This window comes from Bos grunniens, chromosome 27, assembly GCF_055505025.1.
Source record: "Bos grunniens cultivar Pamir isolate PY7600 chromosome 27, Bosgru_T2T1.0, whole genome shotgun sequence".
Classification (NCBI taxonomy): Eukaryota; Metazoa; Chordata; class Mammalia; order Artiodactyla; family Bovidae; genus Bos; species Bos grunniens.
Window position 1 is genome coordinate 6797769 of NC_141191.1, and position 17553 is coordinate 6815321.

The window sequence follows — 17553 nt, forward strand, 5'->3', positions numbered from 1 at the left end:
CTCACAGGTGGTGGGACTTGCCTCTCTTACTGACCTGAGATGTCAAGCAATTTACTTTGCCTCTCAGACCCACTTCCTTTTTTATTTTTAATAAAAAAGAATTACAAGTTATCTGATAGGTATAGGTATATAATACTATGGTGTATACAGCATGTTGTTTAAGTCATCATCACCATATAGGCATATCTGTATGCTCAGTAGGAAGGGTACTTACTTTGAGTGCTACATACAATGTGTCTAATGCATGCTCTGTGGTGTGATTTCCCACAGCCACCTGTTACTTTGGTAATCAGGAAAAGTGACCATTCGGAAGCAGTTTCGATTGGCTTTCAGTTTGTAAAAAAGGCTCCAGTGGGGTGACCACACTGTCTGGGACTGTTTCCCTGCCCCCTCCCACCCCCCAAATACCTCACCTCATGCACCTAGACTGTCTCCTTTCACTCGGAGCTGTGGCACTTACCACCTTCTGACCACGAGTTCCAGCAAGAACGTGGGGGTGTCAGGCACCATGTCCACAGCAGGGCAGACCCCAGTCCTTGTCTTCACCCCACTGGTTCACCCCCAAGCACCTCGAGCACTGCCTGGGCACACATGGGCCTTCAGTGCTTATTTGTTGATCGAATAAATGAACTTTAGTGACGCCTGCCCTAGACACCAGAACCTGAAGCACCCCAAAAGGAAACTCGTTTGTGTTAATGAGCTGAGAAACAGCCCTGTATTCATATTCACCCACACTCGCCCTCCCAGCGATCTTCTGCTCTTTGCAGCCCCACGGAAAAGTCTGCTTTTTGTCAGAGGAGGGATGTGCGTGCTTTTCCGTGCTTGTTTTTCCTCTCTGGGTGACCCAGGCAAGACTTCTGCACTGCAGCCCACACTGATATTCCCTGACCGTGTTTATGAGTGATTAAAAATAGGTGGAGTTGTGGCTACTACATCTGTGTTCGAGAGGTATCTCTGGGACACGGTGAGGTAAGGTGTGCAAACTGCTTTGAATTTATTCAATGCCACCTCTGTTACTATATTACAACCACTGCTTCAGTGGTAAAAGTGGAAAGTTGAGTGGCTCTCTTCATATCAGAAGAGTTCTAGACTAATTGAGAAGAAAAATCTTGTCAGATTCCTTCAAGTCAAAGAAAGATGTAATGAAAATAGAGGAAAAAAAATACGTATACACACACACACTTACAGTAGACCCTTGACAAACATGAATTTGAACTCCCTGTTATGTGCATGCTTAGTCACTCGGTTGTGTCCAGCTCTTTGTGACCCCACGAACTGTAGCCCACCAGGCTCCTCTGTCCATGGAATTTTCCAGCAAGGATCCTGGAGTGGGTTGCCATTCCCTCCTCCAGGAGATCATCCCCACCCAGGAATGGAACCCATGTCTCTTGCGTCTCCTGCATTGACAGGCAGATTCTCTACCACTAGTACCACCCGGGAGCTGGTCCACTTATACTCAAGATTTTTTTTTTCCAATAAATACATAGTACAGTACTACACAATTCACATATGTATGGCTTGTGTTTTATTTTTAATTAAAAATGTAAATTATTTTATAGGTTTAGATATGTGTGTTATATAATATATACTTGTTATACACAATTATATGGATGGCTCAGACAGTAAAGAATCTGCCTGTAATGCTGGAGAGCTGGGTTTGATCCCTGGGTCAGGAAGATCCTCTGGAGAAGGGAATGGCAACCCACAGCAATGTTCTTGCCTGGAGAATCCCATGGACAGAGGACTCTGGCAGGCTACAGTCCATGGGGTGGCAAAGAGTCTATGACTGAGCAACTAATACACATATACGTATTTACACCAAGTGCATATGTTTGTATAATTATAATTATGTATTTATAGGAGACAAAGGCTAGTTTGGTGAGTCGTCATTATCAGTAAGTAATAGAGATGCTCTGCAAATTATGAGCATCTGATCTGGAAGCAGTCTGTGTGTGTTCATGACTCATCGCATCGCCCTCTTCATCTCAGCCCAGGACCTCCAAAGCTGCCTGGGCCTGGGGTCCTTTGGGGTCCAGGAAGTGGAACCATGTGAGCTGCCTCCTCTGTCACAGCAGCCGTCCCACTGACGGCCCCTCCCTGTGCTGACGGACTCCATCACCCTATTCTCCTCTCCTCCTCGCTCTCTAGCCCCCAACTCTCCTTCCTCCCTTATATATTGCGCACACCCCTTTAGTCCAGATTCTCCTTTACCTTTGTCTTCCAGATTTTCCCCTAAATAAAATCTTTCTTTCAGCCTCTTTTTATGTCAGTGTGAGCCCCCTCAAAAAAGAAGAAACAATTCTGATCACTGTATAATACCACCATTCATGTTTTAAGAAGAAGGAAATGTATTTGTTTTGATATTAAATTGTTTCAGTAAAGGGCTAGCTTCCCTTGTGGCTTAGACTGGGGGGAAAAAAAAATCCTCCTGCAATGCAGGAGACCTCGGTTCCATCCCTGGGTTGGGAAGACCCCCTGGAAGAGGACACAGAAAGCCACTCCAGTGTCCTTGCCCAGAGAAGTCCATGGACAGAGGAGCCTGGCAGGCTGCAATCCATGGGGTCGCAAGGAGTCGGACACAGCTGAGCGGACGTGTAAATGACAAAAATACATCGCTCAGTGTTCATCTTACGGAAGGGCACTGTACTTTAAGAGGAAGCAGAATTTGCATCCTACTTTCTACTGTTTGACTTTGTAATTTTACATGGCCCGTATATTACTCTCACATTTTTGTTTTATTCTTAAGAGATACATATGGCGAGAGGGTTAATTGGCACTGTTGCTCTTGAATTGCACACATACAAAGCTTCAGTTACTTTATGGAATAGAGTGAGTCCTGTGGACCAGCGTGAGCATCTGACCAGCGTTTGTAAGGTGGCCAGCACCTCTTCAAGTGCATACAGTGCGGTCACTGGCTTACAGATGGACTCCTGGGTTACAACATGTTTGTAAACTGGAAAGGACCACATTGGTTAAAATCAACCAATTTTCAAAACACAGTATGGAGGCTAGCTGGTTGTCTAGTGTCTAACAGAGAAGTCAGATATGATGGAAGGTGTACACAGGTCCACCTCCTGCTTGGAGGCTCTGTGGGCAAGTCTGCATCTTCACCCCGGAGGACAGCGGCATTGTTAATCCAGGATGTCAGACAGCCCCCTTCAATGCGTGGAGGCCACCTGCCCATGGGAAATGGATGTTATGTCTATACTGTATGTAATGCAAACTACCCGTACAGTGAGCGTGTGTTTTTTTGTAATACATAACGGGTAAGCACACATTGTACTCTGCATCACACAGTAAACACGATACTAGGCTTGCCTTTTCCTGCCTTAAATCTGTTGTACTTCTCCTACCACAGTGAAACTTTCGTCATCTCTTCCTCCCTTATTATGATGATATTAATGTGTAACTAAACAGTAATAGTAGTCATCTCCTCACAGTCTTGCCTAGAAGGTTTAGTCAGCTTGATGAAGGCACGGCGCTCGCTTCCAGCAGTGAACAGTCACGTGTCATGGCTTGGGGATGAGGGCAATGCAGGCGGTGGGAATGGCAGTTCTGTTCCCGCGGCACCAGAGCCTTGGCTGAGGCTGCATGGGGTTTGCTTGCTTTCCTTCAATGAACCAAGCTCCCGTTTGTTTGCTGGCTTGTTTGTTTGGATGTACAGTGCATGGGGTTTGTTTTCTTTCCTGTAATGAACCAAGCTCTCATTTGTTTACCTGTTTGTTTAGCTATACAGCGGAGGAGTGTTTTGTAGGCACACAAGATCACGCACACACACAGAGTCAGTCCCTGGCAGGTTTTGTAGCCACACAAGAACACACATACCTCTCACCATGGTGGTGAGTCTCTCACCATCAGTTTTTCCCTTTAACCATAGTTTTGTTCTTAGGAGCACAACTACTGCTCCCTGTATTTCAGCTAACGAATAGTTCTCATACTCTGTTGAAAGGATATAGCATCCTTGGTTGTAAAGAAAGAAAAGAATCTCCATTCAGGTTTACAGTTCCCAGCCTGTGCTTCTGTCATTTAAAAAATAATAAGATTACAAGGAAATGTTTGCATCAACTTAAGAGGCATTAGCTTTATTTTTCAAAACATTGTTTGCAAGCACAATAGGCTTTGCAGTTGTTTATAGCTTTTAAAGTATTCATCAGTATGAAATAACTGTTTATTTCCTTTCCCTGTTTCTTCTGATTGAGGACAAAAAAAAAAAATTTCGTTCTCCTAGCAAGATACAATGCACTCCACTAAGTTATTTGTCAGATTTTATAAAGTGTGTTTACTGTCCCTGGGGCAGAGGTTTAGAATAGCTGCAGGATTAGCAAGGGGATGTGACCCCATGCGGTGTTCTCTAGATCTCTGGGTGTGTTTGGTCCCTAACCATCACGATTGGTCTTGTCCTTGCTTCCCAGCTGACCAGCAAGGGCGCCTTCCCTGTGCCGTTCATTCATGCTCCCCTACGCTCATTCAGAAGTCCGCCGCTTCCTCTGCCTGGCTGGCTCGAGGGGCAGAATGGCATCTCTCGATAATGTGCAAAACTGCTTTCTTAGTCCGAGCTCCCAAAGGGCTACTAGCCACAGAGAAGGAGAAACGGTGTTCATCTACCCTGAGATTCACCAGGCACTTGGTCTTATTTTCCTTCTCAGCAAGTTTTCTTAAAACCTTAAAAAGCCCCCCCCACTCCCATTCTTAGTGTTAATCAGGGAAAGAAAGGAAGTATGGAATCATAAAAAGAAAAAAAACTGCCCTAAAGAAAAGGAAATACGCAGAACACAGCATGGTGCTTTTCTTTCTGTCATAATCTATCAATAGGGGTTCGATTGTTGATCATTGTGGCTTATCTGTCATCCCATTACATGTTATTTTCTCCCTTATGAGAAACGCAGTGTTTATTATCACAGGTGGCAAAACACCGAAGTAAAAAACAAGCAGAGAGGTTACATTCAATCACTGGAAGCGGGTTTCGTGTTGGCGTTTTTGCTCTCATTCCAAAACCAGGAGCCAGTAAAGCAGGCGAGTGCACACCCTGACTTTCTCACGTGTACATAACCCAGAGAGGCTGAGAGCGCAGGTGTGAGCCCTGAAAAGATCAGCATGAAGTCACTCTCTGTGACACTGAGCTCGCCGGCTAAAGAAAGAATGTAGAAACACCATTGTGCTACTGTTCAAATATTTGCTCATTGAACCTGGAAAGGAAAAAATGTTGGTCACCTCGTGTCGGATTCCTGGTCCTTCTCCTTCTCTAAACAGCGTCTCAGAGATGGAGGAGCAGGGGGTTGTTTATCTAAGAGAGAAATATGAGCTCTGTGTGTGGAGTTCCAGGTATACCTAATGTGGGCTTCTTTAAGCAAGCATAATTTAGCCGTCCTGAATTTGGCAAGACACTCTTTTATGTTTTTGACCGTGTATCCTAAGAGACGACTCGGGCAGACTGTTCACTGTGAACAGCGCGTCTCCCATCCCACGCCACGTCCTGCAGCCCTGGCGTTAAGCGAGCGGCAGGCGGCGGGGCGACCCAGGAAGAAACGGGAAGCCCGCGAGCAGATGTTGAGGATAGAAGTTTGCCTTCCAGACATGCGAACCTGTATGACTGCATACTTTCCAAGTTTAACATCACTATTTGCACATCTGTGAATTTTAGGAGGTTTTTTTTTTTTAAGCACCACAGGGAACTTCTTAAGAAAGAGAGTTTGCCCAGAAGGGATCATGCTCACAGACAGGACTAATGAGTCTCACATTACAGGGCAAGTCTTTCTGATACGTTTCTGTTGTTCTCTGTTTGATTTGAAGCGACCCCTCTTGTTACACTGAATGCAGTGCTGAGAGGGCTTTCATTCATCTCGGCTCGGGACCAAAGCAATAACGTGGTCATTTCCTCTCTGAAGGTAGGAGAGCTAATGAGAAACGCAGATTAGGAGCCAAGATCTATTCTGAGATTAAGATAAGGTGTCCTAACAGAAGGTTTACAGCAAAACGAAAGACTCGGGCAGAGTGTTGAATGGGGGAAAGCGGCTTGCTGTTAAAGTTCCCATCTGGCTTGAAACCGTAGTCCTGTGCTGTGCAAGTGCCGTGATGCGATGTCACTGTGATAGTCAGGGAGGAATCCATGTGTGCAGTTTGTCTGAGCCCCCTTTAGAATATACACAGCCCACAACAAGAAGAACTTCAGGGTGGTTTGGGGTTTGTATAGACAGCTTCACTTATGAAAATGATAGCTTGTGAAAGCAAAACTGAGCATTCAGTATCCTGTCTGAGTCCAATTCTCTGTGAAAAGCCTGAAGCAGTGGGCTCGTGGGAGCCCCAAGAACGCGACCACCTTGTCACAGCGTCACTGCGGCCAGGTGCCCTGCACGCCCGCCCCGCGTGGGGTCACCTTCAGAGCCGCTGGAGGAACTGAAGGGGCTGCGCCACTAACTCCACTGGCACGCTGGCAAAACTCACCCCCACCGACAGTTGACAAGCTCTCGGCATAAAACCCCCAAGGTTCTGAGAAATGGACCGTCTGCTTTATTTAATTTCCTCTCCTTTACCCAGAGCCCCGATCTATTTTAGTAAATAAATTCAGGAAATTGGTAAAGCACTTTACTCCATCCGTTATGTATCCGTAATTAACGCGATTGTCACGTTTTTCCTGGCTCCGGCGCTGTGTTGCTCACAGCTTCCCTCCCGCGCCTGCGGCCGGTTTATAAGGTCCCTGGTAATGGGTGTCACAGAGTTTAAACCACTGGCACAAACAACACAGCCCATATGTTGTGCCGAGAAGGGCACTTCCTCTGTTCATAAAGATTCCTGACCTTAGAGACGTCTCTCCACTGATCCCAGCACTGTCTCCCAGTAAACCGTGTCCCTGTTCAGCCCCGGCTCCTTTGCAGGGCAGCACAGGAGACAGCAAGTGGCCGTTCACTCAGAGGTGTCAGCCACCACCTGCCTTCTCTGGCCACCGCCTCCTGCCCGCCCGCCGGGCTGGCGGTGAAACCTGAGCCGGCAACACCGTGCCCAGGAGCGGCGCCTCCTTACCTTCATGAGCCACTGTGTGTTGTTCTCCATGATGTTCTCCAGCACCTGCAGCCTCTGCACCGAGTCGTCGTAGTCAAGGGGCGCGTCCCTCTGCACGGCGTTAGGCACGTAGGCGCTGGAGGGCGAGCGGCAGTGGTCCGTCTCCGGCAGGAGGAACGTGTAGCTACAGGCTCCGTGCTGAACCTGATACTGTTTCTTCCCAGCGGCGATGTCCATGCCCTTCCGAGAGCCGCTGTGGGCTGTGGCTACGGCCAGATCACAGCTCAGAGTCAAGAAAACAAGCTGCCACATTCTTTCTGTCTGTCGGTAATAAACCACCCGCTCAGCAAACTTCCAGGCGCATGAGAGTCCCGGCGCTAAGCTGCCCTCTCAGACGCGGGGCTCGGGGGCAGAGGCTCAAGGTCCATCAAGGGAAGCCTCCTGTTCCCTCCTTTCCCAGCCTTGGTCTCTGCTGCCGTCTCCTCTCTGGCCTTGCAGCAGACTGTCAGATCACAGTGGGGAGAAGAGCCCTGCTCCCCGTGAGGGCTGCATTCGCCTTCCAGACCCGCGTTAGCGCTGCTTTGTCTCTCTTCCCCAGATTCTGCAGTGTCAGGGTCCGAATCAATCACTTTCCTTTCCTTATATGATAAGTTGATAAGAGCAGGCAGACATGTGCAGCCGGCGGCTCCGCCCTCCCGGCTTGCCCGTTATCTTCCTGTAGGGGGGTCACCAGCCAGGCCACAGGAAAAATCCGGGCTTGATGTGTACTGTCCAACCGGGACTATATGCTGCAGAAGCCCTCTGGGAAAAACCGATCAGTTACAGGACCCCTGGGTATTTCAGAGGCACCACCCTAATTGACTGTTTCCTAGAGAGAGCCTGTAGGTCTCCTGTGTCTGAAACTGATTTCACAGCGCGAAGCTGGTAAATATCTGGGGCAATAGCTTTAAAGTACAATGAAAGTTCCTGTTTTTTCCTTTAGGAATAAAAATACTGCAAATATGTCAGGACTTCGGTTTATTTTTGTTATTACAAACAAAGAGGAAGAAGTCTCGCTCTTGTAAACTCTGTGCCTTTTCATAGGGAAAATAGTTTCGTTGGTATTACTTGATTTTTGAACCATTTAGCCAAGTATGCTAAACTTTCATCTTAAAACAGCTGGATAGGAACATCACGCTTTATTCAATTTGTGTTAGGAAAGTCAGTTTCTGAGCACTGGCATTTCATCTTTTAAGCAAAATATCCACTCCAGTACTTAACGTAAACTTAATATATAACTAGCCTGATTAATTGTCCACTAAATTAGAATCCATAGAAAAATCAGAATTTAAGAGGGAGTTGAGAGTGGCATATATAAACTTCTCCTTTATTAGGTCAGAATTTGCTCAAATCCTATCATTTGGTAACATTATCCAGGATCAGTCGAATCAGTCCCACTCAGTGCTGGACTCCGGCAAATCACTTCTTTTTAATTAACCCCAAAGTCCTTGTCTGCCAGATTCAAGGGCTGCGTTAACTCCCAAGGTTTTTCTGTTTCAATTCTGTGGCTCCATAAATCCTCCAGGGTACTCCCTTCAGTAGCTAAAACTTAACGTTTTGGGGTTGACAGTATGCTCACTCACCAGCCAGTGTGCGTGGTGGGGGTCGGGGGCAGGGGTGGGGGGCGATGTGGAGCCTCTCTGAGGGTCTGTTCATGCCCAAGGGCACGAGATTCCTCCCAGGCAGCAGTGGCCAGTTCAGCACTGACCCAGTGGACCTCGTCCACCTGTAAAGCCAGTGTCCATGTAATCATGCAAGACCAGATTTCAGGGGATTTTATGCTTTTAATTCTTGGACAACTGAGGTTTACAGAGTGAATTGTTAGACCTGATTAGACCTTTAAAGACATCCCTCCTGTGCATGGGCTGGCCCCCAGCTTACCTCCAGAGCAGAGGTTCTTAACCCAGAGTCTACAGACAGAACTCGTGGGGTCCACAGACTTTGACAGGAAAAGATGTCTTTCTTTTTTGCCAAAGTTTAACTGAAATACAACCTTTCTTTTAGCTTTGAGTAGGTCACAAACAACAGTTGTCAGTGTCTCTGGCTTTCTCACGAATAGCAATTACAGATATTTTTATTACGATATCTCAAGCTGTTACTTGCACTCAGCACGGCATTGTCACTTAATCCACCCCCGGGGTCCTGTTATTGAATGTTTGGATAAAACAGCTCGTGTCATTTTTCTAAGAAGCGGTTTGTAGATGCCCCCAGATTCTCAAAGGGCTTGATGGCTCAGGAAGCTAGAACTTGATTTTGGTGCAAAGTTTCCACTAAGGGGACAAACTAAAGATACACTTATTCAGACTACTAACTGCAGAGGGACACGTGTAGGATTTGAAGACGGAACTTGTGTTAGAACCCTGAGTCTCTGAGATCTGCAGCAAATGCTTAACTCCTCTAAGCCTCAGTTTCCCTACTGCAAAATAGGATGGTCCTTTCTCAGCAGCACTTTTAGAGTTAAAATGATACGAAATAATGCATGTAACTCAGAAATATTACTTTCCTTCTCCAGCACTTCCCATTAAATTTTCCACTGTCAAATGTTGTCACTGTGTTATTCTCTGGCTGACCATGAAGCAGAAACACGGGGAGCACTTTTTTCATCCAAATTGCTCCCCCATTTGAAAGTGTATATTATAAGGTAATAATGTCGCACATGTGGTTTCCAAGATCATCTGTCTGCTTCTCAGGCAAACAGGGTGGTTTAAAAAGAAGCCACAGGAAGAGCCGGCACCACAAGTAGTCCCTTTCTGCTGGGTGCTGGGGAGCATGATGGCATGTCGGATGTAGAGAAGCAGAGAAAGTGAGGCGGGGAGACCCCGGCCCTGGGACGTGGAGAGAACACCCAGGAGGAGCACGTGTTACCTCCAGGGCACCGGTTCTGCTGCTGGTGGGAGGGGGTGCTCCCTTGTCCAGGCCCTCTGGCCCGGGCGTTCAGCGAGCAGCTCCCTGTAGGTACGCAGAAGTTCTTCCCTGAGGCTTGGAGAGGAGTAGGGGTTGGCAGACGTGCCCTGTAAAGTGTCCGGGAGTAAGTATTTCAGGTTCCTGGGCCACACGGGCTCCGTCACAGCTGCTCAACTCTGCCGTCGTAGCGTAGAAGCCGTAAAGAGAAAACCCTTGAGGATGGGAGGTGGCTGTGTGCCAACGAAGCATTATTCATTGACACTGAAATTTGAACTTATCATAATTTCCACGTCATGAAATATTCTCTGGGTTTTTTCAGTCTTTTAAAAATGCAGGAACCATTCTTAGCTCACTGGCCGTTCCACAGGGACCACAGGCCCTGGTCTGCTGGCTGGAGGAGGTTGCGGGGGGGTGTGACACAGTCTCCAGGCCTCTCTGGCTGCAGGCAGTGTAAGAGGGAACCTCAGGGAGCTTTCTGTGCCTCAGAGCAGCGCCCGTTCTCCCAAGGACGAGAACCGTGAGACAGGCCAGGGGAAAGGGCTCATTGAAGGGACGGGAACATTCGACCAAAAAGAAAGTGCCGCTTGGAAGCTGGATCTAAACTCCAAGAGGGAAGAGGCCCTGGGAGAACTGCCCCAGCGTGAAAGCAGAGCAGCGCTTTCTGCGTTCAGGGCTGGATGATGGGCTGAATGTTGTACCGTGAGGAAGTGGGGGAAGACGGGCGCGTCCACCACGGCCAGCGCGGGAGCAGCAGCTGGAGACCCCAGAGGGACCAGCAGGGCCGAGCGGGGGCTCCCTGGGTGTGTCAGGCGGGAAGACCCCGCCCTGGGTGCAGACTCACCCCCAGCACACGTTTGTCTCCTAAGCACCGGGCAGCGGCAGCAGTGGTTACTTGCACCCCAGCCTGGGGATGGAGGCTGGATGCAGCCTTGACTGCTTCTCAGAGCTGTTCAGTTTCAAAGAGAATCTTGAGTTTCCGTCAATGACTTGCTGACAGGTTCGCTAAAGGCAGATGGGGCTATAAAACGAGAAATATTATTACAGCCTTCCCAAAAGCTGCCTTCCTGCCCAGCCAATTTTTTTTTTTTTTTTTTGTCCTAACAGTTCTGCTGAACAGCTGTGTGTGGTGCTATTTATTTTCTTAATAATGTTTGTTTTCTCCCCTGTACTGTATGTCATCAGCTGAAATTCCAGAGGCTCCCATTTATTCGCTGTAGCGCTGTCTCAGGTTCCCCTTTTGCACTTTGCCATCAGGGAGTGAACCCTCATTTGATGGCACCAGCAGGACCACGTGGCCGTCTTCCCTGGTAGAGAGGAGCGCTGCGGAGCTCTGACGAGGGCACCTCTGCTCCAGGCCGCCCTGTGGAGCAGACGTGCTGGATGCGTGGGAAAAGCCTGGTCGTGGCTCCAGAAACGTAGGTCCAGAGCCGATGTGGGACTCGCTTCTGTCAGATCTGGGATCTGATTGACCCCAACCTTCCCAGGACCACCCGTGAGGTGCCGGATTGCTGGTTCTGGAAGCCAGAAGCCAAGAAACGGTGCCAGCTTGAACTCAGTGCAGTGCAGGGCAGCCCCCAAGGCGTGAATCACCAGACAGGGTTTCAGGGAAACCTGCGTGACTTCTGCTCTTTCCAGGGAGCCTGTTTAATACTCATATCTAACGGGTTAGTTATACTCTTGGACTAAGGAGGGACAGAAGTGGATCAGCTGTTGCGGGGGCTTAGGGGGGTGGTCATTGCCATCTGAGCAGCAAGCGTATGTGGCAAGTGTCCACTCCAAAAGCCCGTGGCTAATGAGGAGCAATGAGAAACCACGCAGACGCACTCGGGGGCACATTGATCTCCCATGCCAACTGATGTCTCGTGCCAGTGTCTTTCCATCGCATCTGGGCAGACCCCCAGAGTCAGTCTTGCACCCGCTGGTCACCGTCATGCAGCGAAGTGGCCGTCACCGTGGCACCAGTGTCCGCAGGCCTCGGTGGCTGGGCCGGCATGGGCTTAGTTTTTCAAAAGTGCTGTGCTGGTGTGAGAGGACCTCCGGGTGCTGAAATACCCCTGCTAGGTGACGCTGAGGACACTCTTGGCTCTCAGCTGTTCACAGACAGCGGGCTCCTCAGGACCCCAGGGCGTGGGGGCCTCTCACCCACCTCCCTCTCCCACCTCCCTCTGTCCTGGCCTTTTTAAAACCAGTTAAATCGGCCAACGTGTTTACAGCTTAGTGTGCAGCGTACAGAGGAAGCCAGTAGGAAGTTTACTGGACATCAAATTGTTACAAGAGAAAAAGTTACTCTTACCATTATTGTTTTTCCCCAAATTGTATGCAACAGTGAATGAGAGCTGAAGAAGCCACAGGGAAAAAGGAAAGAAAGGGCAAGAAGAGGGGAAGGGAAAAAGAAAAGACAGAAAGTGAGTATTTCGGCTTCTGGAAGCAGGCCCCCTCGTGGTGAGTCACAGAAGAGCTGTCTCCACTCCGTCTCGTCCGTGGAACAGACCTGAAGGGGCTCGCCTGGGGTCCAGAGCTGCCTTGCAGAAGCCGTGGGCGGCCCCTCCCTGGAGGCGCTGGCCAAGTTGAGCCAGTGTTAGAGCCGAGATGGCAGGCTGCGGGGGACAGTCCCCAGCCGCAGGGTCTGAGGACGGTAGCAAGGAGAAAGCCTCTTAAAGTTAGAAAGACAGAGGAAAGAGAAGACCTGTAGATGCCAGTACACACACGTGGCGCTGTGGGAGGCCGACCTTGCCCCTGTGACAGACCTGCAAACCGAGGCTTGGCGGGGCAAGGCGACAGGCCTCCACCAGCCCCGCGAACTTCGGGGCCTTTCCTTTACACTCATGGATTTAAGTGGAAGTTAAAGCAGTGCGTTTGTTTCTTGTTTTTTTAGTATCTGTTTGTTTCCTTTTGGCTGCCATGGCATGCGGAGTCTTAGCATAGCAAGTGGGATCTTTGCTCCCTCCCAGGGGAAGTACCCACGACCCCGCGTTGGAAGTGCAGAGTCTTAACCATTGGACAGCCAGAAAGTCCAAAGCCATGACTTTTTTTTAATCCTGATTTTAACATGGCAAAGCTCAGCCACCCTTGGAGAATCTCCATGTCACACCTGTCACCTCTGTGCTGCACAGACAGCACACCCCAGAGACGTAACCCGTTCCACTGATGGACCCACCTTCTGTGGCCTTTGGTCACCCGAGCAGGGGCAGCCGGTCACGGACGGGGCCACCGCGTGCCCACCTGGACGTGGGGGCTGTCTGCTCACAGGTGCACAGAGCAATGCAGACTCAACCCGGTTGTTCTCACGAGGGTGGACTCTGCAGAGGTCCAGCCTCTCGTCTGCCTACATCGGTTACGCTGTCTGTGTCCGTCCTTGCCATCTTTCCAATTTTCTGGTGTTAACTTTTTTTTTTTTTTTTCTCCTTTCTTTGCCTCTTTAATTTCATGCCCTCTTGCTGGCTGGAAGAGGGTGATGTACCTTTGAGAACACGTACAATTTCTGAAACGAAGTACGCTGCCCAGTTTAGCACGATTTTCTGTCCTAGCTGTAATTAAACATACATAGCATTTGCCATAAAAGAGCTGGCCCGTTCCATATAGGGGAAAGCTAAGTGGCATCTACTTAGAATCAGGTACTGGCTCCATCAAATTCACCTTTGCAGAAGATGAGGAAATGTATATTTTGTTAAAATAAGCGTCTGCCTGCCAGAGGAGGAAAGAAAGCCTTTGCCAGATGTGTTTTCAGGCAGTTTCCTTTCCTGGGAAATAGCCATTTCCCCTGCATGCCCCTCATGTTTTCATTCTCCGAGCAGATAGACTTAAGTGCCGGGCGTTAAAGGGCAGAGGCCTTTAACGCCTTTATCTGAGACGATGATCTTCCTTCTCGCAGCTGTGTGACTTCTGTTTGACAGGGAGCTGTAGGCATCTGTGTGTCAGAAGGTTAGCACTGGTGGAAGGATCAGAGTTAATACTGAGAAAAATCTTTTTCATTCTTATTTAGGTTATTGGTTATCATTCTTATTTAAGTTAGTTCAGTCAAAGAGGTACCAAATCCTCACTCATTCTAACTTATCTGAGTGTTTACTGTGACATTATGTCTGAAAGACTTTTAGAGAAGACAGTTTCTGGGGTTTTTTTGGTTGTTTTTTTTTTAAGGAAACTTAAAAGGTTCCTGAATCTTTGACAGTTTTGTACTGCCATGAACCAGCTGAGCATCAATTCAAGACAGTTTGCTTTGTAAAGCCACATTGTATATAATATGGAACTTGGAGGACTGAAAAGAAAAAGCTTTTTATTTACTAGAAACTTGGGAAATATCCAAGTAACTATTTTTCTAAGATTTCATGATGAATTCCCTGAATTTTTAGGAATATGTTAGTTTATGTAATTCTCCTGTTACATGAAGTTATCTCAAATGCTATTTGATTTTTAAATATTTTCATCCTCCAATATTTTTGTTTTATCTTTCCATCAAAAAAAAGTGCCTAAAAGGTCAAGATACAAGTCATAACTTTAAAAAGGCAGTGGATGAAATTCTAAAACAATAGATGAGTGCATTAGCCTGATAATATTTCTGCCAGTAATTCTGTGTCCTGTTTTCTGCCCGTATGTAGAAAAAAAAAAGGCTAAACATTCTCTTTCAGTGGATTGATGTCAATGATTACTGTTTTGCTTATGACCAATGAAAAGTCAATAAAATCTTTCCTTTGACTAACACTGTTGTTAGAGTGTTTTGAAGTGGGCTTCAAAACAGAAAAGATTTTGAAGTGGGGTTATGAGCTGTAATTTTATACTAAATGTTCCTAAATTCATTTCAGCAAAGCTATTGAGAAGTCAGATCCTGTTGCCTGTGAAAAATGTGTCTAGTCTCTCTGTCATAACCATTCTACTGAAGAACTGTCCAAATTCCTCTCAGAATGAGTTTTCTCTTGAGAGTGGCCTAATGCCATCTAGATAAATCTCTGTTTAATCTAAATTTATAAATTTTTTATCTTAATTATTGAGAAACCTTTTAAAATAAGAAAGATAAAAACGTCATGTGTGTTATTTCCACGAAGATATATTATCTTTCTTGGTTATAGGTTAGCATAAATAAAATTGCTTATGTCAAAGAAGTAAAAAAAATAATAATGATAAAAGCACGTGATCCACTTTTGGTATTCCTGTCTGTCTAACTGACATGATATTAAAAAATCTTCCTGTGGGAAATTAGGCTTGATTATGGAGTTACATGTACTAAAAGTCATTTTTGAAGAATTATATATAGTTTTTGAAGAATTATAAGTATAATAAATAGTTATGCATAAAAGGAAATGATGTTTGCATCCAAGTGTATAAAAATACTCCATGCCATTCCTGTTCCTTCAGGAATCTAAGTACGGGGTCTGCCAGTGATTTATGTCCTTCCTGATAATCTCATGTGTATATGCCCTACTTTTTCTCTTAATCCCATCTCAAGCAATGTCTTTTGTACTCCATTAATAATGAACTGTACTTCCCAAAGTGTTCCATTTTAAGGAAAGGGCCTAAATTCAAAGAAAGACTGATACAAAAGAAAAAATTAAAGGAAGTAAGTTGTACAAAGCCTGTGAAGAGAGGACATTTATAGCAGTATTAAGATACCTAGTTCCTGGCATCTGTTTCCCTCAAGAGAAAAAAAAAATCTCAACAATAGTTTCTGAAAGCCTTAAAACGATCCTAGTAGAATATTTACAGGAAAAAATATATTATTGACTGACCTATCCCCAAAATCTTGATGTGTGTTTCAGGGACATTGTTAGTTTGTAGGTCGAAAAGTCTTGCTTGTCTGCACTAAAAATTAAAGCAAAACAAAAATCTGCTGTGGATGATACCTATAGGAAAATGCTGCTTGTAATACTCACCTGCTCCCTCTGCTGGCCTGATAACAGGGAGCAGACAAAACTCTCCGTGTTCTCATTAAATCATTAAGAGAAATCACACGCAATTTAGAACCTAAAGCAGGAGCAACTATTACACTACCCGGAAAGCTTTCATTATAATTTTAGTGCAAAAGGATACCACAACAGATGTTAGACACCTTCAGTGTAGACACACACACGCAGTGAAAAATGCTTTCAAGCATTTGTTTAGCACATACAGAGCCAGAATCTATTTCTCTCGTCATCGGATGATCTGGTTGCTACCCAAGTGAGTGAAGCCATGCGATTGTAACAGTAGAAAAGGGAGAGGTCTTTGCTGTCCAGCTCCATAAAGGACAAGTTTAGAGACCTGATCTTGCTATTAGCAAGTTTGTTAGAGTCTTATGAGATAGACCCACTACTTTGTACATGGCATAAATCTTAACAGTCTGGGTTTTTCTAGATAAAAGCAAATAGCTGAGTAGCCTCTGTTCATCTTGACCCTTGATGGTCCAGTAGTGCCTGTTCTGTGGATTTCTGCTCTGGAAGAGACTGATAACGATAGTAAATAAAGAACTCCAGTCTGGTCAGTAAACAGGTAGTCCAGAGTGTCATGGAGATGTTACAAGTGATTGAAGTAAAAATCTGCAAGATATGGTTTAGTCGGCATGGTGCAAGTAAAAAGTGAAAGTGAAAGTAGCTCAGTTGTGTCCGACTCTTTATGACTCCATGGACTACACAGTCGGTGGAATTCTCCAGGCCAGAATTCTGGAGTCAGTAGCCTTTCCCTTTTCCAGGGGATCTTCCCAACCCAGGGATCTGACTCTGGTCTCCCGCATGGCATGCAGATTCTTTACCAGGTGAGCCACTAGGGAAGCCCAAGAATGCTGGAGTGGGTAGCCTATCCCTTCTCCAGCAGATCTTCCTGACCCAGGAATTGAATACCAGTCGACATGGTAACTTTTTATAAATCTGTCATTGCTTTGAGGGTCTTTGTTATGATTGAATTGTATCCCCTAAGCATTCATCCCCTGACGTTCCAACTCCCAGTCCGTCTGGGTCCGGCCTTATTTAAAAAACGAATCATCAGAAATGTAATTAGATAAAATGGGTCACACCAGAGCAGGGTGAGGACTGATCCAAATGACTGGTGATCTTATGATAAGGGGAAGTATGGAAGCAGACTTATGCACAGGGAGAACACCCTGTGAAGATGCAGGCAGAGGTCAGGGGGAAGTTTCTGCCACCAGGGACCCCCAAAGGTTGCTGACAACCCCCAGAAGCTGAAGAGAGGCTTGCTCACATTCTCCCTCCAAGCCTTCAGAAGGAACTGGTCCTGCAGACACTCTGAGCTTGGGCTTCCAGCCTCCAGACCCATAAGAGAACAGATTTTGGTTGTTTAAGCCACTCAGTTTGTGGTTCTTAGTTACAGCTTCCCTGGTGCTGTTTAGTCCTTAAGTCATGTCTGACTCTTCTGTGACCCCATGAATTTTAGCCCACCACGCTCCTCTGTCCGTGGAATTTCCCAGGCAAGAGTACTGGAGTGGATTTGCCATTCCCTTCTCCAAAGGATCTTCCCAGCCCAGAGATCAAACCCCAGTCTCCTGCACTGCAGACAAATTCTTTATCATCTGAGCCACCAGGGAAGCCTCCCAAATAATTAAATAATAGTTTTTTAAAATGTTGCTGTCTTGCAGCCCCAACCAAACACTGTGACTCTTTGGTGGTTGTGCTTTCTATTTAAGACTGGAAA

The 17553-nt window shown here is 46.7% G+C and overlaps 2 protein-coding genes across 27 annotated transcripts in view; one reads left to right on the forward strand and one right to left on the reverse strand.

Annotated features, from left to right (window-relative positions):
- The window catches only part of ANGPT2 (angiopoietin 2), a 60735-nt gene extending 53094 nt beyond the window's left edge, over window positions 1–7641 (reverse strand). The window contains exon 1 of the mRNA XM_086379744.1: window positions 7018–7641. Coding sequence (XP_086235870.1) covers window positions 7018–7308 — 291 coding nt within the window. The 5' untranslated portion in view covers window positions 7309–7641. The remainder of the gene's footprint in view (window positions 1–7017) is intronic.
- Window positions 1–17553, forward strand: part of MCPH1 (microcephalin 1) — a 232385-nt gene that overhangs the window by 150763 nt on the left and 64069 nt on the right. The window lies entirely within an intron of this gene.